Raw genomic sequence first — 25,802 nt, forward strand, 5'->3', positions numbered from 1 at the left:
TTTTCGCAAAGATATGAAAATTTTTTTTCGCGCTTCGTAATTCTTCTATACTATCTGCCCAGTGCAATAGCAGCAATTTCTCTGCATCTACTGTCCATCTGACACGGTTTTTCCTTTTCCTAATTACAATTTAATAAAATTATTATATATAAGTATATTTGTATGCATAAAAAATAAAAATATATAAATTAAAATTTATACCTTTTGTCAGTTGCTGTCAAATTAAAGCAAAAATATTCACAATAGATACTGAAGTGTCGCAATTTCGAGTATATTTCGACTGCTTTCCAATGCAACAATGCATATTTTAGTAGGTTATAAAATAACCGCGTAGGTTATAAAGCAGACCGAGGTTATCTTTTCATACAAATTATATGGCTAACCTCGCATTTAATGGGTAGGTTACAAGATAACCTAGTTAACCTAGCTAACCAGGCTAACCTGCTTATATGTGAACATAGTATAACTCTTGAACGCTAACCGTCTGTCAGTGCTATAAACTTCACTAATTTCATTGGCGGCTTGCGTGGCATTCTTCCCTTTATTTATTTTTTATTGCAATTTATTATATAAACCATTTTGTGTTTGTTTTGCAATTTATTATCCATTTTTTTTACACACTTTTTGATTTTCACTCCACTCGCGTGTTTTGAAAATATCGGTTTTACCAATTGAATAACGACGCGAAGGTTTCGGTTATAAAATATAATAGTACTCAGATCTACTTGCCCAGAGCTCCTATATTTATAGATTTCCTTATCCTGATTCATGTATGCACCACATGCGGAGTACATACATATACATATCTTAATATTAATCTACTGTGTATACCGACAGTATGTACAAATATCTTAATTATAAGTGTTCTCAGCGGTATGTGTTATAACTATTTCTTATCTGTTATTAGTTTAGGACCATTTGTGATCCTTTACATAGACACTACAATATTTTTTTTGTATACATTAAATATTGAATGAACATTAATTACAGCGTTGATAAAAATTGGTATTTGAAAAACATATCTACGCTTAAGACTATATCACATACAATAGCGATAACGCACATAAATATTTGTAATACGATATCTGTTTATGTACACATTTACAAAAATATCTTATTTACAGCTGTAGCCGTTAAGAACTGATTAGAAATCTAAACAGCGGGAGAACACTAGTCTAACATAAAAACTAGCGGAATAACTATAGAGTTGATAAAAAGGATAGATATATTATAATTTCAGATATACAAAAATATTTTGGAAGCATTGCACAGAGCAGTACAATATTTAAACGAAAACGATGATCCTTCCTCAAAAATAATTCAGTTGCTACATATTGGAAATGGCAACGATTTAGGCAGTACAATGTATCCTAGCTGACTCAGTAAGGAATATTATACCACGTGTATCCCAAATGACTGATGCCATAACTTTTCCAGACGACTTTTTCATCTTTTCACGCTTGCGGACTGGTTTATAATGTGCAGTCCACTAGGCTGACTGTCAATTGGACTCTTGTGTGAAATGATGGAGCCATTTTTTTATTGTCACGCACCGTTTGTCCGATTCGGATTTATTACGATTAAAGAGCACTCAAACACTCTTTGGAATCAGCAAATCGTTATTTTTGTTGGATTATGAACTTGCGCAGCAGCCACTTTGCTTCCGCCTCTTTAGGGAGTATTCGGTGCTCATTTCGCCTCTTTCCAACTTAGCTAATCTCTTTTCAGCGCCACATTTCCCTGGTGCAGAGCCCAAATTCAACAGTATTTTTCCCCCAAAAAGCAATGCTTCATTAACGCACGAAATATTTTTTGATCCTTTTTTTGTAAACTAACACAAGTTGCTTCACAAAAGTTGCTATATCTCATTAACTAATAGTTCCTCAGTTGCCAAATTTCTATACGTTTCTTTTAAAGGTGGGGCTGACTAAAAATTGTATAGTTGGTACCATATGGATGGTACCATTCCTCAGCCACAGTAAAGCGTGGACGGGTCCTCTAGTCTAAATGTACTTGCTAATATTTAAAGCTAATCCAAAATAATTACTAAAAATTTGTAAAAATAGAAAGAAAAAATGGAACTATTATGTATACACATGTAAATTAAAAAAAAAAACTGAATAAAAAGAAATAAAATAAGAATTTAAATTGTTTTATTTATAAAGAAAGAGGTAAACGATACGATAGACATGGTAACTAATGTATAACCAAACAAATAATCCATAGCAAGAGGTGAGCCATGTGTAGAAGTTCACGCAAATGAGAAAAATGTTCTCCGATTGCTATTCACTTGGGAGTGTCCAGAAAGGATTCTCTTACATATGGCTCAAGGAGCTCACGACTTCCGGTCATTGACCAAGTATCTTCTGGGTAACCAGAAAACATCCATTTGAAGGCGAGCTAAAGTGAGAGGCCGACACATCCCTCCACAGGTTTGTGCGTTGGGTTTGGGACCCGCCACGTAAAAAACAGCCTCGGATTAAAGACCTCCCTTTTGATGACAACCCCTGCAAACGTGTTAAGGATTACGATTTGAGGGCATGCACCTGAAATGTCCGGTCCCTTAATTGAAAAGGTGCCGTTGTCCAGCTGGTTGATGTCCTCGTTAGACTGAAGATTGACATCACTACCATTAAGGAAAGTATATGGACGGGACAAGGACTGATGCGAGTAGGTCCTTGTGGCATTTACTACAGTGTTCACATAAAGGAGCGCAAATTTGGTGTGGAATTCTTGGTGAGAGAGGGACGCCGTCGCAAATCGAAGTCCTTCAACAAATCGCTGATTTGCGCCCATGCCCCGACGGAAGAGAAAGACGATGAGACAAAGGATGCCTTTTATGAGCGCTTGGAGGGCACCTATTAGAACTGAACCACCACGATGTTAAAATCGTGCTTGTCGGCTTTAACTCCAGGGTGGGCAAAGAAGGTATCTTTGGCACTACGGTCGTTAAATTCAGCCTCCACGATGAAACTTCCCTAAATGTGTTGAGGCTGATAGACTTCGCCGAGGTCTGAAATATGGTTATCTGTAGTACTAGATTCCAGCATAAGAAGATTCATCAAGCTACCTGGCTGTCTCGGGATCGAAAAACTACTAACCAGATCGATCATGTTGTGAAAGACGGAAGATACGTCTCCAGTGTTTTAGATGTACGTGCGCTCCGAGGTCCTAACATCGACTCGGACCACTATATTGTTGCAGCCAAGATACGCACTCGCCTCTGTGCAGGAAAAAACGCACGTCAACAAACACAAAGAAGGTTCGACATCGAAAAGTTGCAATCACAACAGACAGCCGAACGCTTTTCTACTCGGCTTGTATTCTTGCTTTCTGAGAGCACTCATCAGCAACTCGGTATAAGGAAACTGTGGAGCGGCATTTCAAGCATCTTACGTACAGCTGAAAACTAAACCATTGGTTTTCTGACAAGGCAAAATAATATCTGGTACGACGAGGAGTGCCGTGTCGCAGCGGAGAGAAAACTTACCTCGCAACGTTACAACTGATTACGACACGTGCGGAATGGGGTAGATACCGAGAGTTGAAAAGGGAATCGAGGCGTTTTTGCAAAAAAAAAAATTTGGGAAACCGAAATGCGTGAGTATGAAGAGCTTGACAAGCTGGCCGACAGGAGTAATGTTCGAATCTACGAAAAGATGCGCCCACTAACAGAAGGTTTCAAGACCGGAGCAAACTCTTGTAGAACCCCTAAAGGTTATCTAGTAATCGATGCCAAGAGCATATTAAAAATATGGAGGGAACACTTCTCCACCCTGCTGAACGGCAGTGAAAGCATTACACCAAGAGATTTCGAACCCTATTCCCTAATCGATGGCGATACAGAGCTATTCAAGCACGGCGGCGAAGAACTGATGATAGCTTCTTTGTAGAATATGGTCGGATGAAAGCATGCCCAACGATTGAAATTTCGGTGTGTCTGTCCAATCGACAAAAATTATACATTTATTATATTTGATTGTCTTTTTGTGGATCTGTCGATAGAACAGAATAGTATAAAAATTGCGATTGAAAATCAGTGAATGATGGTGTAGGGTGCAAACTTAGAATGGTGTTTATTTTTCAATGCATAAAAAAAAAAAAAATGAAAACAAAAAATTTTGTAGAAAAAAATAATAGTATAGTGGGGTATCGTGAACACTTAGTGGTATTTTTAGTGGAGGAGGAGTTCGACAACGAACACCGTGACGCGAGAATTTTTTTTATTTGGGTGTGACGTTTCTTTCTGGGGTAAGCTCCTTAACTACTGAACCGATTTTACATGTGTCAAGTTTCATCCAACTTAAAAGATAGGAAAATTCATAAATAAACAAGTAAGAAAAGGTTTTCGGTTAATGGCTATTTGTGGGCGTGGCAGTGGTCCGATTACGGCCATCTACGAACTCGAATTTTGTTTGTACTATGGAGCCTGTATACCTGTTTCATCAAGATATCTCAATTTTTACTCAAGTTACCAACAGACAGACAGTCAACCAGGTTTCAACTTTTCTCGTCATCCTGATCATGTATATGCATATAAGTATAATCCTATATCTATCTCGATTAGTTTGAGGTGATACGTACAACAGTTAGGTGAACAAAACTATAATACTTTTTTCTTTTTTGCTGGTGAGGGGGTGGAAAATGCCTTCCGCATCATCGGTGCTATCGGTGCACAGCAGCGGTATGTGCCACTTGCAGATCACTAAAAACCTCCTCTCTAAGGAACCACCCTGGGACCGCGTTTGCATTACTTCAGGGTGGCGTTCCATTTTTCTCGCTGAGAGATTTACATCTGCACACCTGCGTCCAGGTCCCGCTTTTTGAGTCGTAGCAAGAGTGCTGCATATTTATGGATAATCCCTTAGTTTGTTTCGCTCTCCAACATGACGCTGATTAAATTGTCAGCGTTTATTGGGCCGACCAGGTCTTCTACGGCGGTGCGTTCTTCTTGCCAGCGCTCACATTCAAAGAAAGTGTGTTCAGCGTCGTCTTCTGTGGAGTCGTTGTATAGGCATGACGGCTCTTCGACTTTTGTCACTCTGTAGAGGTACTTTTTGAAGTATCCGTGGCCGGATAACAGCTGGGTTATGTCCATAAATCTAGATCTTTCATCAGCCTGGCCGTCCACCTGCCGCGACTTTCATTTTCCCATCTTTGTTGCCATGATGTTATCGTATCTTTCCTTATTTGCTGTATTGCGCTCTTGTTATTGCCGGGTGATTTCTTTAGCTCCCACAGCTTTTTCCTTTCGTATGCTAGAAGGTCGATTGGAGCATTTCCGCTTATAACTAATATTGCGTCGCCTGATTCTGTTCTGTAAGCTAATGCAACTCTGAGGGCTGCGGTGCGGTACACTCTGGCCACTGCCTTATACCGGTTTTCCTTTTTAAGCGCGTCTGCCCAGATTCCGGCTCCGTATAATAGGACGCTGATTGTCGTCGATATTAGGAGCTTTCCCTTTTCTTGGCTGGGGCCTCCTATGTTAGCCATTAATCGGCTCAGTTGAGAAGTGATCTTCGCTGCCTTACCTGCGGCGTGCTGGATTTTTACCCAGAAGGTTAGTCTGGGGTCCAGTCTTACGCCTAGGTAGTTTACTGCTCTCTGTGTCCTAAGAGTATCCGTAGTCGTGTGCATGCTTATCTCGAGAGGTATGTGCTTGTTTGTTAGCAGCAGTAGCTCTGTTTTCTCCGTAGCGAGCTGGAGGTTGTGTGTTTCGAGCCATCTTGCGTCCGTATCATGACCTGATTCAGCTTTTTCCGTTCTTCTTCTGTATCCCTTGCTCTGATTACTGCTGCAATGTCGTCCGCGTAGCCAATTAGATACGATTCATCTGGCATTTATAGTTTTAATATTTCGTCATAACTAATGTTCCACAGGTCTGGGCCTAGAATGGATCCTTGTGCTGCCCCTGACGTGACTGCTATCTGCCGTGGTCCCTCTTCAGTTTCGAACAGCAGTTTCCTGTTACTGAGGTAGCTCCGCACCACAACCCTGAGGTAGTCGGGTATCTTGAAACTTTTCTCGAGGGCGTCGATCATATCTACCCATCTAGCGCTGTTGAAGGCGTTTCGGACATCTAGAGTCGCCAGCAACACTATTTTTTTGTATTTATGCCATCTGCGTTGTGCGGCTTCTACGCTTCCTATGACGCATTTTATGGCTCCTATGGTTGATCTGCCGGATCTAAAGCCGTAATGTCTAGGGGACAGTCCTCCAGTTTCGTAGATAGCCGCTTCGAGTCAGGGTTTAAGTAGGCTTTCGTACAGCTTTTCCGCTGTGTCTAGCATGCATAATGGACGGTATGCTGATGGTGAATTGGGGTCTCCTTTTGCCTTACTGATTAGCACCAGCCGTTGCTTTTTCCAGGGTTCAGGGAATATTCCGGCTTCAAGGCAGGCGTTGAACATATTCAGTAGCACTCCTGGGCGTTTTGCAGCGATTATTTTGAGGACTTCTGCTGGGATCTTGTCCGGGCCGGGTGATTTGTTGGCCTTGAGCTTGCCAGTGGTTACTTTCAGCTCTTCAAGTGTGAACTGGGGGATTTGCGCAGTACTTAGAGTTTCTTCTGGATCACTGCCCCTTATTTCGTGTGTGGGGAATAGTGCGTTCACGATGTGATCCATTTTGGCAACGGTTACGTCAGGTGGCTTTGCTCGAGCGCCGAGTTTTTTCATCACTATTTTATACCCTAGTCCCCAGGGGTTTCTGTTTATATCCTCCCGTAGTTTCTCCCATTTTTTCTTTTTACTGTCGTCGATGCTCGGCTTTTTGGGGTGCGGCTTTTCTGCGCCTGGATCTCGTGTAGGATTTGCGAAGGCGAAGGCATGTGCGTCTGAGTTGGGCGATATTTTCGGCCCACAAGTAGACTGCTGCTTTACGTTTGCTGTGGGAAGCCTTAGACATTGCTTTTTGGCAGGCTTTGGTTATCTTAAACATTGTGTGCTCGACTGATTTTCTTGCAATAGGGGAGGGGTCGTTATGTGGGTTCTGCTCGTCTATTGCGGCGATCTATTTCGATGTGTCCAGTTTCGAAATATTCCACTTTTGTGTTTCACTATTATTTCTGAGCTGGTAAGCGTTTCTTCCAGTGTCGATCATGAAAGAGATGTAGTGATGATCGCTGCCAGTGTAGTCTTCCAGGACTTTTCAATTTTTTATCGAGTCTGACATGCGTTCTGTTGATAGGGTGATATCTGGTGTGGTTTCCTCGCATCCCGGTCTTATGAACGTGGTTGCATTTCCCGTATTGAGCACTACTAGAGCTAGCCGCGCAGCCATTTCTAAAATTCGCTTTCCTCTCGAGTCAGTGTTTGGGTGCCCCACTCTACGGCTCTGGAGTTTAGTTCTCCGGCGATAATCAATTGACCTTCTATAGCCCTGGCTGTGTCCTCTATATTGTCGAGCTTTTCTTGGAATTCCTGTATACTATCGCTTGGCGTCAAGTAGCAGCTAATTACTGTGAAAAGGTCGCACTTGGCCCAGACAAAACCGTTGCCGTTCCCATTGCTTACAGTGCTGGCGTTACTCCCTGGTGGTAGCCATATAGCGGCGGTTGAGCTCTCTCTTTCTTTTTGTATTGCTCGCTTATGATGATTATCTCGTAGTCGTTCTCCATCACCATTTGTGAGAGTAGTGCGCCAGCGGCCTTGCATCTATGCATGTTGGCTTGTAGGATCTTCATCTGTTTCGGTAGTTCCTATATACCGTGCATTTTGCGGAGCTCGGGATGTGATCGGCTTTTTCAGCCTCTCCGCAAAGGCACCATGAAGGAGGCTTTGTGCACTCTTTCAATTTGTGCCTTGGTTGGCCGCATTTTATGCAAACACCTTGTCCTTTTCTATCGGGCCCTATCGCCGTTTTTCGTTTTCTGCAGTGAGCCAGTTTCTGCGGTAGCTCTTTATGACGTCGAAGAGTTCGTCTAGCTGTGCCGTTCCATTCTTGACGTCCATGCTGACGTTCTTTTGTTTTGCCGTCGTCAACTTAATTTTTTGCACTACATCCTTGCACTTTTCTAGGAATTCCTCTTCTGCTCGTCTCATTTGGGTGATGTACTCTTGTTTCGGCGAGTTTTGAGATCCTTCTTTAGCGGCAGCGGGGGTGCTCTTCCTTCTCCTTGTTTTGCCGGTGCTGCTTGTATGATCGGAGTCTCTCTTGAGGCTGTCTTTTCCCCATTTTTGTCTGGTTGTTTTGGAGTGGCGATGAGTACCGGGGATCTAGGTACCTTACTGCTTCCACGGAAGACTGTCCCGTATTCCTCTACTTGACCATCTTTGTTCTGTTGTTCCTTCTGTTTTATTTTTTGTTGTTGTTGCGGTGTGTTCATTTTTTTTCTAATGGGTCTCCGCTTCAAGCCGCTATCTCCGCACGTTGTAACAGTCGCCCTTAATGAACCCCGTGGTTATCTATGCAAGCAGGGAGGCCACGCGAGGGTTGACACAAGTCCTTATGGGAGCTTGTGTTCAGAGCCGGGTTCGGGCGCGAATCAGGAGCTCGTCTCAACTGAACCTGTGCGGCCAAAAAAATTTTGGCGACGTGCATTGAACGTACTTGAAGACCTGTCATGGTTTTAACGAGACGGAGGTGAGAGCAGTATTAGCCTGCCAGCCATTTCGGTAGGATGTCACTCCTATCTACTGAGGTGACAGAATACTGCCCTCCCCAGCCCTTTGTAAGTCTGATCCGTATCGGTTTTCCAGTTCACCATAATCAGAATTTTACTATTTAATCGATCCAGGTTTTTTCGTCGTCTTCTGTTCCCTCTCCGCTTTGTTGCCTCCCTCTTTTGGGTAGGTTCTCCCTTGGTGCGACCCCGGTGGGGGTTGTGGACGCTTATTTTAAGGTGACATCTTCTCGCCTCTTCGCCGGAGGTTCATTGGGCGCGTGAGGCGTTTTGAGCCAAGCCCTCCTCTCCTGCAGCTCTTGGTCGGGGGCTGCGTATTACTATTCACAGCTAACCTGTTTAGCGTAGGCCGTCCACTATCCGCCAGATGTGACCCCGGTAGTAGCCTGAGCTCAACCCTACCAAACTATAATACTTTGCAGCAACTGGTTGCAAGAGTATAAAGAATATAAATATTTGTAAACATTAGCATGAGTTCAAAATCAAAACCCAACAGTTACTCAAAGCATTGCAGAAAACAATGCAATACGTAATTGGGAATGTTAATGGTACTGATGGAAACATCTTTTCACCAGAAGGATCGCCAGTAAAATTCCTAGACCACCAATTTTAACTGCGAAGTTTAATGGTGAAATGAAACTGTTTAGCTGACTAGTTTTCAGAAGGCCACAAATTACCATTGATTTAACTTTCGCCATGTCTATAAAATCAGAATTATCAATTTAAGTTGTGTTTTTCAAATTAATTATTTTTCCATTGTACAATCTTTTTCCGCAAATACAATCTCTGGGATTTTTATACCGGATGTAATCTTTTTTCGCCTTCATTAGTAAATAATATTTTCACCGTATTAAATAGTTTATTATAATGATAGTTAATATTACTATAGCCACAGCAACGTGTGGCCAGGTCTACTAGAATCAATTTCAAAGAAAATAAAACATGAAAAAAACGTTAAATTTGACCCGATGCACTTCTTTTAGCATAAAATGGTATAACAAGATCTTTATCCTTATTTTAATCGGTTTGTATAGCAGCTATGGTGGTCCGATATCTGCACACAAATGAGCAGCTTGGAGAGAAAAAGCCTTGCCCAAAATTTCAAATTGATGTATTAAAAACTGTGGTAGTAGTTCGCGTATAACATAAAAAATAAAACAATGCGTTTTTATAAGCAGCACTATGTGCTTCTGTTGAGCTTTATTACAAAACTGACTACACTTAACTTTAAGGTTTATAATCTAACCTATGCTTGAGCCGGCCTACGTGACCAAAGATGCTTGGTCAGCTAAAAGGGTTTGCGCGTGTAGCGCTCACCTGCAGCTATTTGGTTTTGGGGAGAAGACATGGTTGCGCGTGTTTCGCTCACTTAAGAATTTAGCGGATGCGCGTTTGCGCAGTTGCACTTTTGGTTGTAATAGGACTCCAAAGTATGCAAACGGTTTGTATGTTTTCTAGCATATAATGTGGGAATGGAATTTATGTAGAAGTTCATAAAATATTGTGTTAACTCCTCCCTCCCGAAATATCAAGCGTCCCCGCTTGATTAATTAAAAATGGGATGTCGTTAAGACTTCTATGCTGCGATCCTTTTAATTACTGGCATTTGAAATGATTCCGGTTTGCTAATAATTATTTCAGGGCTTTACGCGCTTTTGCATCTGAAAATTGCAATTATGGTAAGTACTAGGGCTAATGCCCAAAATGAGTGAATAAACTGGATTTCACTAAAAAGATTCAGAGAACTTATTTTTTTAATGTTTTTATATTAAGCTCTTTCATAAGTTTTAAGGATAGAACTTCCTCGAACTCTGAATTTGAGTTTGAATGTTGGATTAAAGCAGGCAGTGGTCTCAAGCTATGTTGTTCTAAAGTTGTAAAATTCATGTTATTTATTCTTATAGTTTCATTAAAGATTCTTATCAAATATGATCCTCTTAATTTTCTAATATTATTATTTGCAGTAATATTTCCTTCGAAATTATTTAAAAGTATTTGTTTAGGCCAGCGCCTAATTTCTTTTTACCACCCCTAGTGAGTATATAACAAACCATTGCCAGTTAGCCGTTAAGAGTTTTCACTCAACGGTTAATAACTTTCACTCAACTGGCAATGGTTTCGTTGAAAACTCCCGCGTAGCAAGCGAGCCTGGGAGTCGCGCACTTTCACTTTTTGCTAGCGATCGAAGCATTCAGGACGTCGTCCACCGGCCATCACAACCAGCATCACCACAAGCACAAACCGTAAGTAATTTTGTTGGTAATCACAATTTAATAAAGAGCCAATATTTTAATTTGGTATATTAAATACAAACTTTGTGGTTTCATTTGCTAACACACTTCCCTTTTTTTTTCCTGTTTCATATTCTCAACGATCGACGCATCGTCCGCGAGTGACTCGTCGAACGTTCGAGAAATATTCATGGTCCTTCGAGCCGGATTTTAATCGACTATATTTCACAAACCAGCAAGCAAGTTTTTCAACACCACACCAATTGGGATTCACGAGGCGCCACAAACCACCAAGCAAAGTTTTTCAACACCACACCAATTGGGATTCACGAGGCGCTGCACACCAGCAAGCAAGTTTTTTAACACCACCCACAGGGATTCACAAGGCGCTGCACACCAGCAACTCTTTTTTTAACACAATACACTTCACACCAACTCAGGCAAATCTAAGGTACGTGATTGCTTTAATATCACTTGGATATAAATCGTTAAAAAAAAAAAAAAAGGAAACAAAGTCGTTTTTTAATCGCATTTTTAATATTGGTGACAATTATAAATCTTTATATAAGAAAAGTGACAAAGTGACTAGTGTTTTTTAGTGTTTTAGTGAAATAATTGCAAAAACAAAATAATCCGTAAGTGCACGGTTACGTTTACCGGATTTTGTGCGGTAATACTTTTCTCATACATTTTTTCATAAATCACTTACGGCACTAATTTTTTGATTTTTCTCAATTTTCGATTTTGTGCGGTAATACCTTTTTCACATATCACTTACGGCACTAATTTTTGATTTTTCTCAATTTTCGATTTTGTGCGGTAATACCTTTTTCACATATCACTTACGGCACTAATTTTTGATTTTTCTCAATTTTTCGATTTTGTGCGGTAATATTTTTTCATATATCACTTACGGCACTGATTTTTTTTTTTTTTTTTTTTTTCACTGAGACACTGCACTTTTTCACTTTCAAACACTTTTTTGTCACAAACTGATTTTCGTTGGCGTATCTTGGGTGGCGAGCCATATAAAGTGTTGCATATATATACATACTTACGTACGATTACACATATATTCTCGTTTTTGGTTGGCAGTGGTGTGCTGCAACTCACATATATATTAAATAAAGTACAATAAGCCAGATATATTGCGATATCGGCTACTAGTTGAAAATTTTGTTTGCTAAAATATATCCAATAAATCAAGTATTATTGACGAGCCAGATATATTCCGATATCGGCTACTAGTTAAAAATTTTTTTTTTTCGTTTGCTGACTTATATTCAATAAATCATATATTATTGACCAGCCAGATATATTGCGATATCGGCTAAAACAGTCAAAAAAATTTTCTTTATTCTATTTTCTTGTTTGGTTGGCAGTGGTGTGCTGCAAATAAAAAATTCTCAATAGTGGGGAATTATTTTCAAAGCGATTCCCATATTCTTTAGGCCAAAGTCTGCTCAGTCTTGAGTATTACTATATTCCTTTAAATTTAAATTTGAATTTTCAATTCTTCTTGTCACTTATACCAACACCATGGAAGCTTTCACGCGCCTAGTGGACTACGTTGTCGAATACGAGTCTGAATTCAGTGCTGCATCAAAGGACATCTCGAAGAACGCTCTTGTGATGCAACAAGACGAGCTGAGAGAGATGTGGTGCAAAGCGAAAGCTGCCCATGACGACCTCAACAGCAAAGGGGACATGTCTGCAAAGGACTATGCCCTTATTAAAAAAAAATTCAAGCTAGGTGGTCAATGCTACATACGTTGCATGGGGGCAATGAAGGATATGTCTGAGATCCTCTCAACCCCAAAGACACAGAAAAGTCTGCTGAGGTAGACAATAACCACTCCCTTCCGCCTTGCGATACCGATGTTTTCAAAGGGACTACCTTTCATGGCCAACATTCCGGGATATGTTCACGGCCGTATACATCAAAAGCAAGCGCCTGTCACCTGTTGAGAAATTATACCATCTCAACAAAAAGACTCAAGGGGAAGCGAAGGTTATTGTGTCGAAATGCCCTCTTACAAATGATGGCTTTGCAATGGCATGAAGGGGTTTAACTGACATGTACGAGAATCAGCGAATTCTCGTCGAAACCCAAGTCGACATACTGCTCGACTTACCGTCAATCGACAAAGAGTGTTCCAGCTCGATAAAATGGCTACAGCGGGAGATCAACAGCTGCATCTCCTGCCTGACAGCCAATAAAGTGGACATTGGGAACTGGGACCCAATCATAATCCGCATTTGTTCTAAGAGACTGCCACAAGCAACATTGGCCCTGTGGGAACAGTCTGTAAAGAACAAGACAAAGACATCGAAGTGGGAGGAATTGGACAACTTCCTCACGGATAGACACCGTGATTTAGAGGCAATAGAACGTGCCAAGAAATCGTTCAATTCTGCAAAGCCTGTCAGTGCACCCACACAGAATAAATACAACAACAATAGCCATCAGAACAGACTCGGCGCCTTCCAAGTAAGCGTTGAGAAATCAACATGTCTGATGTGCAAAAGCGCAGATCACAAATTAAGATCTTGCCCCATGTTTCTTAACATGGCACCGGCGGACAGGATCAAGTTCGCTAAGCGCAACAATCGCTGCATCAATTGCCTCGGCTTTGGGCATTTAGTGTCGCAATGCACCAGTGCATTCAACTGCAGCACGTGCCACGCGAGGCATCACACACTCCTACATTTGAGGACAGTGCAGCCTATCAGCCAAAGAGGCTCATCTACGCCATCGGACGAGATTCCGTCTACGTCCAGGCAAGCGCAGCAGAGACGCAACTTCAACAAGTCGAAAGGCAAGCCAACGACTCAAGTACAGTCGTGCTTCGCTAACAGCGACAAAGGTGTCTTGTTAGGAACGGCACAAATAAGCATAAATTACAGCGGCGTTACTTATGCCGCAAGAGCACTCATCGACTCCGGGTCAGAGTGCTCTTTCATCACAGAAAGGCTGAAGCGCAGAATCAACTTGCCAGTGCGGAAGATAAATGCCCAGGTGTCAGGCATCAACAACACCGTATCTGCGCAAGTGAAGGAATCATGTTGTGTCGAGTTGCGGTCACCAATAGACCCACTTATATCGATCACAACGAACATGATGGTTCTGCCGAAATTAACGGAAACTTGCCGACTTGCCATATTAGCGCACTAACTCGGCAGGCTTTCCCAGATCTCACGTTGGCGGATAAGAGGTTCTTCGTCAATGAACCCGTGGACGTCATACTCGGTGGTGACGTCTATCCCCAGATTATGCTGGATGGCATACGCAAGAACGTGCTGGGATCACTTCTTGCGCAGAGACAGTGTTCGGTTGGATAGTCACAGGGCGTGCTAATACAATTAAGCCAACCAACACTTGCGTCTCTTATTATAACGAAATATCGCTGGAAAAGCAGTTAGCTTCGTTCTGGGAATTGGAAGAGATCTCCAAGGAAAAGAAATTAAGCGAGGAGGACAGGTACTGTGAAGAGCTCTATAAAGAGACAACAGAAGCGAAATGAAGACGGGAAATACGTTGTATCGCTACCATTCAGGAAAGACTATCCGGTCAACATTAGTCTAGGTAGTTCCTTAAAGATTGCGTACTCCCAGTTTTATCGCAATGAGGCTCGTTTGTCCAGAGACGAGAACCTGCAAAAGAATACAACAGAGTGTTAAACGAATATGTTGAGCTGGGTCATATGGCAAAGATACATACCAATCAAACGGCCGACTCTAATAACAACTATTACCTGCCTCACCACGCCGTAAAAAAGGAAGAGAGCACATCGACAAAGGTGCGTGTGGTGTTCAATGCATCGCAAGCCTCTTCAAACGGCACTTCGCTGAATGACATCCTTCTCCCCGGTTCAGTTCTTCAGGCAGATTTGACCATATTAATTCTGCGATGGCGTTTATTTAAATATGTTTTCAATAGCGATATTGAGAAAATGTATCGCCAAATCCTATTGAAAGCTGATCAAACGAAGTACCAGCGAATCGTTTTCCGCAACCATCCGACCGAACAAACAAATCTTTTTGAATTGAAGACGGTAACGTTCGGAATCAACTGCGCTCCTTATCTGGCAATAAGGACGTTACTCCAATTAGCTGACGACGTTGAAAGCTCACTACCAGTAGCCTCAAACATACTCAGGAAGTGCATGTATGTTGATGATGTCTTAGCAGGTGGACACTCTGTAGAGGCTGCAATTAAAGCTAGAAATGAGATAAAAACAGCATTGGAGTCGGCAGGTTTCCCATTAAGAAAATGGACAGCCAACTGTGGAAGAATTTTACAAGGCCTTCCAAAAGATCACTTGCTAAACAAAGAGTTTTTAGACTTCGAAGACACAAGTGATGTCAAGGCTCTTGGGATAAGGTGGAATGCGCACACTGACTTCTTCTACTTTAAAACAAAACCTATACTCAGCCCAGAATCATATACAAAGAGAGCTATTCTCTCAGATATCGCCAAACTGTTTGACCCATTAGGATGGCTAGCACCGATTATCGTCACAGCCAAAATGATAATGCAACATATTTGGTTGGAAGGAACACAATGGAACGAGTTTGTATCTCCTACCACATTGGATCGTTGGCACACATTCATGGATAACCACAGGTACATAAACAACATTAAAGTTCCACGATGGGTCCACTTCTCGCCGACGGACGATGTGTCCATTCATGGTTTCTGCGATGCATCAGAGAAAGCATACGCAGCAACGGTCTACCTGCGCGTAAGGACAAGCAACGAAGTTTTCGTCAGCCTACTATTGGCAAAAACCAGAGTAGCGCCTGTAAAAACTATCTCTTTACCGCGTCTGGAACTGTGCGGCGCCGTATTACTGGCCGAAACAGTTGAATCTGTAGTCAACAACCTGGAGCTGACTCATCTTAAACTTAAACTATGGACGGATTCGACCATCGTTCTCGCATGGATTCGCAAGCCACCATGTTCATGGTCAACGTTTGTATCCCATCGAGTGACAAAGATTATAGAAAGGTTGGCAACGCAAATTGGAATCATGTCGATTCAGGATCTAACCCTGCAGACTTAGCCAGTCGGGGACTTATGGCACAGGATTTGGTGGAAAACACCTTGTGGTGGCAGGGACCTTCTTGGCTGCAAGAAGATCAATCCAAATGGCCATTACGACAAAATGACTACGAGACGACAATAGAGGAAAAACAGGTACGTGTACATGCTTGTACAACAATACAGGGGGATTCTAACGACATCCTTCACCGTTTTTCGAGTTTGCCGAGAGCTTTGAGAGTGTTATCATACGTTATGAGATTCTCTCAAAGAACTCATCCGAACACAAAGGCTTCTTTTCAACAAAAGTCTTGCTTAATTTCTTCCGAAGAAGCAGTGGTGTGCTGCAACTCACATATATATTAAATAAAGTACAATAAGCCAGATATATTGCGATATCGGCTACTAGTTGAAAATTTTGTTTGCTAAAATATATCCAATAAATCAAGTATTATTGACGAGCCAGATATATTCCGATATCGGCTACTAGTTAAAAATTTTTTTTTTTTTTTCGTTTGCTGACTTATATTCAATAAATCATATATTATTGACCAGCCAGATATATTGCGATATCGGCTAAAACAGTCAAAAAATTTTCTTTATTCTATTTTCTTGTTTGGTTGGCAGTGGTGTGCTGCAAATAAAAATTTACAATAGTGGGGAATTATTTTCAAAGCGATTCCCATATTCTTTAGGCCAAAGTCTGCTCAGTCTTGAGTGCTACTATATTCCTTTAAATTTAAATTTGAATTTTCAATTCTTCTTGTCACTTATACCAACACCATGGAAGCTTTCACGCGCCTAGTGGACTACGTTGTCGAATACGAGTCTGAATTCAGTGCTGCATCAAAGGACATCTCGAAGAACGCTCTTGTGATGCAACAAGACGAGCTGAGAGAGATGTGGTGCAAAGCGAAAGCTGCCCATGACGACCTCAACAGCAAAGGGGACATGTCTGCAAAGGACTATGCCCTTATTAAAAAAAAATTCAAGCTAGGTGGTCAATGCTACATACGTTGCATGGGGGCAATGAAGGATATGTCTGAGATCCTCTCAACCCCCAAAGACACAGAAAAGTCTGCTGAGGTAGACAATAACCACTCCCTTCCGCCTTGCGATACCGATGTTTTCAAAGGGGACTACCTTTCATGGCCAACATTCCGGGATATGTTCACGGCCGTATACATCAAAAGCAAGCGCCTGTCACCAGTTGAGAAATTGTACCACCTCAACAAAAAGACACAAGGGGAGGCGAAGGTTATTGTGTCTAAATGCCCTCTTACCAACGATGGTTTTGCGATGGCATGGAAGGGTTTAACTGACATGTACGAGAATGAGCGAATTCTCGTCGAAACCCAAGTCGACATACTGCTCGACTTACCGTCAATCGACAAAGAGTGTTCCAGTTCGATAAAATGGCTACAGCGGGAAATCAACAGCTGCATCTCCTGCCTGACAGCCAATAAAGTGGACATTGGGAACTGGGACCCAATCATAATCCGCATATGTTCCAAGAGACTGCCACAAGCAACATTAGCCCTGTGGGAACAGTCTGTAAAGAACAAAACAAAGACATCGAAGTGGGAGGAATTGGACAACTTCCTCACGGATAGATACCGTGATTTAGAGGCAATAGAACGTGCCAAGAAATCGTCCAATTCTGTAAAGCCTGTCAGTGCACCCACACAGAACAAATACAACAACAATAGCCATCAGAACAGACTCGGCGCCTTCCAAGTAAGCGTTGAGAAATCAACATGTCTGATGTGCAAAAGCGCAGATCACAAATTAAGATCTTGCCCCATGTTTCTTAACATGGCACCGGCGGACAGGATCAAGTTCGCTAAGCGCAACAATCGCTGCATCAATTGCCTCGGCTTTGGGCATTTAGTGTCGCAATGCACCAGTGCATTCAACTGCAGCACGTGCCACGCGAGGCATCACACACTCCTACATTTGAGGACAGTGCAGCCTATCAGCCAAAGAGGCTCATCTACGCCATCGGACGAGATTCCGTCTACGTCCAGGCAAGCGCAGCAGAGACGCAACTTCAACAAGTCGAAAGGCAAGCCAACGACTCAAGTACAGTCGTGCTTCGCTAACAGCGACAAAGGTGTCTTGTTAGGAACGGCACAAATAAGCATAAATTACAGCGGCGTTACTTATGCCGCAAGAGCACTCTATCGACTCCGGGTCAGAGTGCTCTTTCATCACAGAAAGGCTGAAGCGCAGAATCAACTTGCCAGTGCGGAAGATAAATGCCCAGGTGTCAGGCATCAACAACACCGTATCTGCGCAAGTGAAGGAATCATGTTGTGTCGAGTTGCGGTCACCAATAGACCCACTTATATCGATCACAACGAACATGATGGTTCTGCCGAAATTAACGGGAAACTTGCCGACTTGCCATATTAGCGCACTAACTCGGCAGGCTTTCCCAGATCTCACGTTGGCGGATAAGAGGTTCTTCGTCAATGAACCCGTGGACGTCATACTCGGTGGTGACGTCTATCCCCAGATTATGCTGGATGGCATACGCAAGAACGTGCTGGGATCACTTCTTGCGCAAGAGACAGTGTTCGGTTGGATAGTCACAGGGCGTGCTAATACAATTAAGCCAACCAACACTTGCGTCTCTTATTATAACGAAATATCGCTGGAAAAGCAGTTAGCTTCGTTCTGGGAATTGGAAGAGATCTCCAAGGAAAAGAAATTAAGCGAGGAGGACAGGTACTGTGAAGAGCTCTATAAAGAGACAACGAAGCGAAATGAAGACGGGAAATACGTTGTATCGCTACCATTCAGGAAAGACTATCCGGTCAACATTAGTCTAGGTAGTTCCTTAAAGATTGCGTACTCCCAGTTTTATCGCAATGAGGCTCGTTTGTCCAGAGACGAGAACCTGCAAAAAGAATACAACAGAGTGTTAAACGAATATGTTGAGCTGGGTCATATGGCAAAGATACATACCAATCAAACGGCCGACTCTAATAACAACTATTACCTGCCTCACCACGCCGTAAAAAAGGAAGAGAGCACATCGACAAAGGTGCGTGTGGTGTTCAATGCATCGCAAAAGCCTCTTCAAACGGCACTTCGCTGAATGACATCCTTCTCCCGGTCCAGTTCTTCAGGCAGATTTGACCATATTAATTCTGCGATGGCGTTTATTTAAATATGTTTTCAATAGCGATATTGAGAAAATGTATCGCCAAATCCTATTGAAAGCTGATCAAACGAAGTACCAGCGAATCGTTTTCCGCAACCATCCGACCGAACAAACAAATCTTTTGAATTGAAGACGGTAACGTTCGGAATCAACTGCGCTCCTTATCTGGCAATAAGGACGTTACTCCAATTAGCTGACGACGTTGAAAGCTCACTACCAGTAGCCTCTAAACATACTCAGGAAGTGCATGTATGTTGATGATGTCTTAGCAGGTGGACACTCTATAGAGGCTGCAATCAAAGCTAGAAATGAGATAAGGACAGCATTGAGTCGGCAGGTTTCCCATTAAGAAAATGGACAGCCAACTGTGGAAAAGAATTTTACAAGGCCTTCCAAAGATCACTTGCTAAACAAAGAGTTTTTAGACTTCGAAGACACAAGTGATGTCAAGGCTCTTGGGATAAGATGGAATGCACACACTGACTTCTTTTATTTTAAAACAAAACCTATACTCAGCCCAGAATCATATACAAAGAGAGCGTATTCTATCAGATATCGCCAAACTTTTTGACCCATTAGGATGGCTAGCACCGATTATCGTCACAGCCAAAATGATAATGCAACATATTTGGTTGGAAGGAACACAATGGGACGAGTTTGTATCTCCTACCACATTGGATCGTTGGCACACATTCATGGATAACCACAGGTACATAAACAACATTAAAATTCCACGATGGGTCCACTTCTCGCCGACGGACGATGTGTCCATTCATGGTTTCTGCGATGCATCAGAGAAAGCATACGCAGCAACGGTCTACCTGCGCGTAAGGACAAGCAACGAAGTTTTCGTCAGCCTACTATTGGCAAAAACCAGAGTAGCGCCTGTCAAAACTATCTCTTTACCGCGTCTGGAACTGTGCGGCGCCGTATTACTGGCCGAAACAGTTGAATCTGTCGTCAACAACCTGGAGCTGACTCATCTTAAACTTAAACTATGGACGGATTCGACCATCGTTCTCGCATGGATTCGCAAGCCACCATGTTCATGGTCAACGTTTGTATCCCATCGAGTGACAAAGATTATAGAAAAGGTTGGCAACGCAAATTGGAATCATGTCGATTCAGGATCTAACCCTGCAGACTTAGCCAGTCGGGGACTTATGGCACAGGATTTGGTGGAAAACACCTTGTGGTGGCAGGGACCTTCTTGGCTGCAAGAAGATCAATCCAAATGGCCATTACGACAAAATGACTACGAGACGACAATAGAGGAAAAACAGGTACGTGTACATGCTTGTACAACAATACAGGGGATTCTAACGACATCCTTGACCGTTTTCGAGTTTGCCGAGAGCTTTGAGAGTGTTATCATCACGTTATGAGATTCTCTCAAAGAACTCATCCGAACACAAAGGCTTCTTTTCAACAAAAGTCTTGCTTAATTTCTTCCGAAGAAATTAAAGCAACGACAAGACGTTTGATAATAAATACGCAGAAGCAGAAATATGGTCAGGAGTATGGTTGTTTGAAATCCGGTAAGCCCATCGATGCAAAAAGTGAAATCCTCGCTCTTAATCCATTCCTCGATAAAGATGAAGTGTTGAGAACTGGTGGCCGTCTCGGTGCGTCTCTCGACTTGTCATACAATGAGCGCCATCCAATCATCCTTCCATACAACTGCGTATTGTCTCGTCTAACAATCCAGTTTATCCATCAAGTCTCTTTGCATGGAGAAAATCAGCTGATGTTACGGCTAACGCGGGCACAGTATTGGATTCCAAGGGTGAAAAACTTGATCCGATCCATCATCCATAACTGCAAGACGTGCACGATCTTCAAAAAACGCGCTCAGACGCAACTTATGGGTGCACTTCCGTCCGAACGATCTACATTTTCACGCGCTTTTACGAATACGGGGGTAGATTTTGCGGGTCCGTTCGAAATAAAAAGCTACCGTGGAAGAGGATGCCGTGTATCCAAAGGGTATGTCTGTCTGTTTGTCTGTTTTACAACAAGGGCCATCCACCTGGAGGCCACTACCGATTTATCAGCACAGTCATTTTTAGCAGCTCTCTCTAGATTCGTTTCTAGAAGAGGTTGCCCTAAGAATATTTATTCGGACAATGGTACAAACTTTGTTGGAGCATCAAGATCCCTAAGGTCCGAACTTAAAGCCTTCATAGCCGATGCTCGCAATAATGCTATCTCAAAGTATAGCCACCAAGCTCTTACATGGCATTTCATACCTGCTGCAGCTCCTCATATGGGCGGACTTTGGGAAGCAGGTGTGAAAAGCTTTAAGAGTCATTTCCGCAAGATTGCGTCTGGGCAAAAATATACTCTTGAAGAGTTCAACACACTCTTATGCCGAATTGAGTCTTGCCTTAATTCGCGACCATTAAGCCCAGCCTCAAACGAACCTACTGATTTGGAGCCACTTACTCCAGGACATTTTTTGGTCGGCGGACATCTGATGGCCCCACCAGAACCGGATATAAATGAAAGCAGTGCCTCTATCGTAAATAGATGGCAAAAACTTAAGGCCTTACATCAATCCTTCTGCAAAAGGTGGAAAACCGAATACCTGAATGAAATGCAGAAGCGTATTAAGTGGAAACATTCCAAAACAAATTTAAAGACAGGTGACCTTGTCGTCATCAAGGAAGACAATTTGTCACCGAACGAGTGGAGATTGGGTAGGATTGTCAATATACACCCAGGTGCTGATACCCGAGTGCGAGTAGTTGACATTATCACTGAAAAAGGCCAAGTTACAAGACCGCTTGCCAAATTGGTCTTACTACCACCCTACGAGGAGAAAAACGTGGATGCACACCCTACTCAACACAACAGTTCCCTAGCCACATCGAAAGCCTAGCTTTCCGATACACTTACTACCATATAAATATTGCAAATTCCACCTGACAGAAAATCTTCGAAAAGAGAAAAGAAAAAAACCCTAGACCACTAGTCGAAGTTGGCATTTTTTAAAGCAAATTTACGTTATTCTAATTAATTGTGCATGTATTTATTAAAATAAACAGATTTTATTTTGAGGAAAAAATTTTAAAGTTTTACTACTTTTTTTATTGCCTTTAATTGTAATTTTGAAATATATCGTCTGCATTCCCTTGCACGTATTTTTTTTATTTTAATAATATTATTGCTAAATCTTTTAATTGATAGAATGAACGATTCATACGACTCTATTTTACTTTAAATAACTTAATTTTGGTTTTTCGTTTCGTTACTTTTTTTCCGGTTTGTAATTACTATATTGTAATTAAACATAGTCTCTTAACTACCATGTAACGAGAATTTCAGCATTGAGAAATACATCTACTTTACATCGCAATTTACTTTCAAATAAGTATATGCTTAAATATCCGCGATTTTTGAAGAAAATTTCAGATTTTTTCTCAATAATGGAAGTACATAGTTCTACGCAGCGTATGTGTTACTTGTAGTATTACAATAACATTTTTATTATGCATGTCAAACAACACAGAACAAATCGGAATACATTTTTCATTTTATGGTAGAATAGAATAACTTACATTAAACATGGAAATTTATTTACGTTAATAATAGAGTACATTAGTTAGTGACCTTAAGTATTACATACGACGAGTTACATTACAACTTAGCAACATTACACAGATATATTTCATTGTATTACGAAAGGGCTTACCTTCAGCATTTCCTTCGTTTAGCGTCCAAAAACTTTTTTATATTATTTTCGAAACGATTTGGTTCACGCTTCGTAGACGAGAAAATTTCTCCTTCGACAGTTGATTTCGGTCATACGACGTAGCCCTTATTTGACATTAGGGGTACACGTGCACGGTCCACGCAACCAGGATCGCCTGGACGTAGTGGCTGTTCTTCAGAATTTGCAAAGGCAGAGTTTAAACCCTTCTTCGTGTTCGAGGATGTTGTTGGCTGCGGTTCTGGCGATTTCTGCTGACGTGGCATTTGTGCTAAATCGCGCTCTTGTCGTACTTCCTTTAACATTGCCTTAACATCGCAGCTCAAATTGAAAATTGGTCGTGCCCATTCTGATCATAGACGGCCAGCACGTTCGCGATTTGGCTTTGTCTCCTGTGGATGCTTACATAAATACATGACAGCTTTCCCAAAACTTCTGAAAAATAAAGGAGAATATTTTAATAAATCTGCAAATTTCATTATCTTCACTTACTTACCTTTTCTGCTGCCAGCAAACAGGGGACAACACATCAATGTTTTCTCGCCGGGGCCTCCAGATACTTCCTTCTTGATTTCTTCATGCGATCCTGCCAGGAAGTCTGAAAGAAAATAGGGTTGGGTTTACTTTAGTATCTCATTTTCATTGCTTATTCCTCTTAAATGCGTGCACGGATTTTTTTAAATTTATATAGCACGGATAGCCAATGAATTAAACTTTGGTTTAAATGTAAATTTATTGTTAAATGTTAATTTGTTTTTTAGATATAAGTAAGCAAAAACGCACATTTTCACATTTGCTCAAACAATGGCTCTCTTTGAAGTTTTGTTGCACTGCTTGCAAAAAATTTAACCAATTTAACACACATACATTCTTTGAAATATATTTAATTGAATTAATGATAAATTATGAATTTTAATTTGCAATTTTATGTACAATTTAATAAATAAAACAGCTTTAAATTACGTGTTATACTGTTCCTTTAAATGTAAGCAAATTACTGAATTTGAACTGTCAAACGACGAAGAAAATAAGCACAAAAGGAAGACAGTAATAACCCAACGAATCAAAATGGTAGGCCTTATATACATTTGGGTTACTTTACATAGGACTCGTTTCGGATCGAAGGTGGAAAGTATTAACATAATACGTCCATATAACGAAAATTTGGAATAAAAAATCGCGCGATTTTTTATTCCAAATTTTGCCTGCGGCGCTTGTTTCAATGTAATATATTATACTGAAAATATTATGAAAATTTTGAATAAAAAATCGCGCGATTTTTTATTCCAAATTTTGCCTGCGGCGCTTGTTTCAATGTAATATATTATACTGAAAATTTTGAATAAAAATCGCGCGATTTTTTATTCCAAATTTTGCCTGCGGCGCTTGTTTCAATGTAATATATTATACTGAAAATCGCGCGATTTTTTATTCAAAATTTTCGTTATATGGACGTAATATATTGCCCACTTTTCAGGGTCTTGTATAAATGGTTGGTTGGGTTATCTTGGTATTACCTGTATATGTATCGGTTTTTAATTTTCAGTGTTTTTATTATTTAAATAAAGTGGATTTCCACTTTAATTCATTGAAATAATAAAAATAATAAACATAGAGTCACTCTATGCGTAAAAATACATACATTTTATAATAATTAGTGAAAATTGTATGGAAAAACTGCGACTTTACACCATTTTCAGGAGGCTGCCCTGGAGCCCCCCGTGGTCCTAGGGGGGGAAGGGTGCTATTATTCAAAAGCTCCATTCATTACCTTTCAAATGAGGGGGGTACCAAGCCCCCCGCCCCCTCCCCCTTTGCGCAAAACCTCTTCAAAATGAGATACTAAACTAAACATTCCCCAGAAAATATTCAAATAAATATGTAAATTCAATTATTTTTACTCACTTACCTTTTTCTGCTGCCGGGGTTAATCTGCGCACGTGTGCGCACTTAACCAATAATTAAAAATGTCATTCATGACATGTGATGCCATGCCGTCAGTTTTTAATTCGCCTTAAAAAATTTCATTCATGACATAAGGTGATGCCATGCCGTTAGTTTTTTAATTCGCCTTAAAAATTTTACAAGAATGAATCTAAAACTTCTTTTCCAAACCATGAGGCATAAATCATGCTTATGAATTTTAGATTCAATTTTTTATTGCAAATACCATATTTGAAAAATATGTTTTGCTAGCAAATAACGCAATTGCAAACCGAAAGTCTCCTTCTACAGCAGTACATGTATGCATTGCCCTTGAACGTACTGAGCAAGAGGTACTTTATTGACATGAAAGAATTGAAAATAATTATTAAGCCAAATTGTATTTAACATTTTCTTTGGTGGCAGGCCACTTTGTCGAAAACATACGACAAATAAAACAATAACGTTAACATAAATTTGATGCTAAAAGCAAAAATGTTTTTTATTTAATTATTATTTGCAACACTATGGTAAGGTAAGGCAGTTCACACCACATAAGGCCGCCTACACACTATGGTAATGTAAGGCAGTTCACACCACATAAGGCCGCCTCCACACTATCAATATATATATAATATAACTTATGCACTTTTTCTCGCCACCCAATCAGTTTTAGATGATATTCAAAAACAAACAACAAAATCTTCAACAAAGTAATTTTAGGAAGATGACGCGCTACAGTGCCTTAAAGAAGACGGCAGCCCTACACCCAAACCGGTACCCGCTTTCTTGCACGCTGTGCAAGGGAAAACATCCATTGCGGCTCTGCTCGTCCTTCCGGGCCAAGACACCGGAGGAGCGCCTACGGGAAGCACTCATAGGCAAATATTGTATAAATTGCCTTGCGGTCAACCACAAGTCAGCGAATTGCCCCAGCGACGCACGGTGCCGGCGCTGCAACGAAAAGCACCACACCATGCTCCACATCGGGGAAAATACCCGTCGCCGCCCCGCAGTGCCTCAAAATCAATCATGGAGCGAACAAATAAGTTCCGATGATGCTCTCTCCATCGAAGCATCAGACCCTGGAACGGAGACTA

General features: G+C 41.3%; 1 protein-coding gene across 5 annotated transcripts; it reads right to left on the reverse strand.

The window, feature by feature from the left end:
* Nucleotides 1-22,509: 22,509 nt before the first annotated feature.
* LOC120779478 (protein IWS1 homolog) lies at nucleotides 22,510-24,778 on the reverse strand. 5 transcript variants are annotated; one of them, XR_005705666.1, is made up of 3 exons: nucleotides 24,689-24,778; nucleotides 23,276-23,377; nucleotides 22,513-23,214 (listed from the first exon to the last, which is right to left on the reverse strand). XR_005705666.1 is itself a non-coding variant. In XM_040111756.1 (2 exons), the coding sequence occupies exon 2, from the start codon at nucleotides 23,082-23,084 to the stop codon at nucleotides 22,872-22,874; it is 213 nt and encodes a 70-aa protein (XP_039967690.1). In that variant the 5' UTR covers nucleotides 23,085-23,214; nucleotides 23,276-23,377; the 3' UTR covers nucleotides 22,510-22,871. The 5 variants fall into 5 exon arrangements, 1 of the variants encoding a protein (XP_039967690.1); XR_005705668.1 differs by having other exon boundaries at nucleotides 24,685-24,725; XR_005705669.1 differs by lacking the exon at nucleotides 24,689-24,778 and adding an exon at nucleotides 24,422-24,581.
* Nucleotides 24,779-25,802: the final 1,024 nt, after the last annotated feature.

This window comes from Bactrocera tryoni, unplaced genomic scaffold (assembly GCF_016617805.1).
Source record: "Bactrocera tryoni isolate S06 unplaced genomic scaffold, CSIRO_BtryS06_freeze2 scaffold_11, whole genome shotgun sequence".
Lineage (NCBI taxonomy): Eukaryota > Metazoa > Arthropoda > Insecta > Diptera > Tephritidae > Bactrocera > Bactrocera tryoni.

Excerpts from the sequence above, each read along its gene's own strand:
- LOC120779478 (XM_040111756.1), bottom strand. The coding sequence starts at position 23,084 with ATGTTAAAGGAAGTACGACAAGAGCGCGATTTAGCACAAATGCCACGT.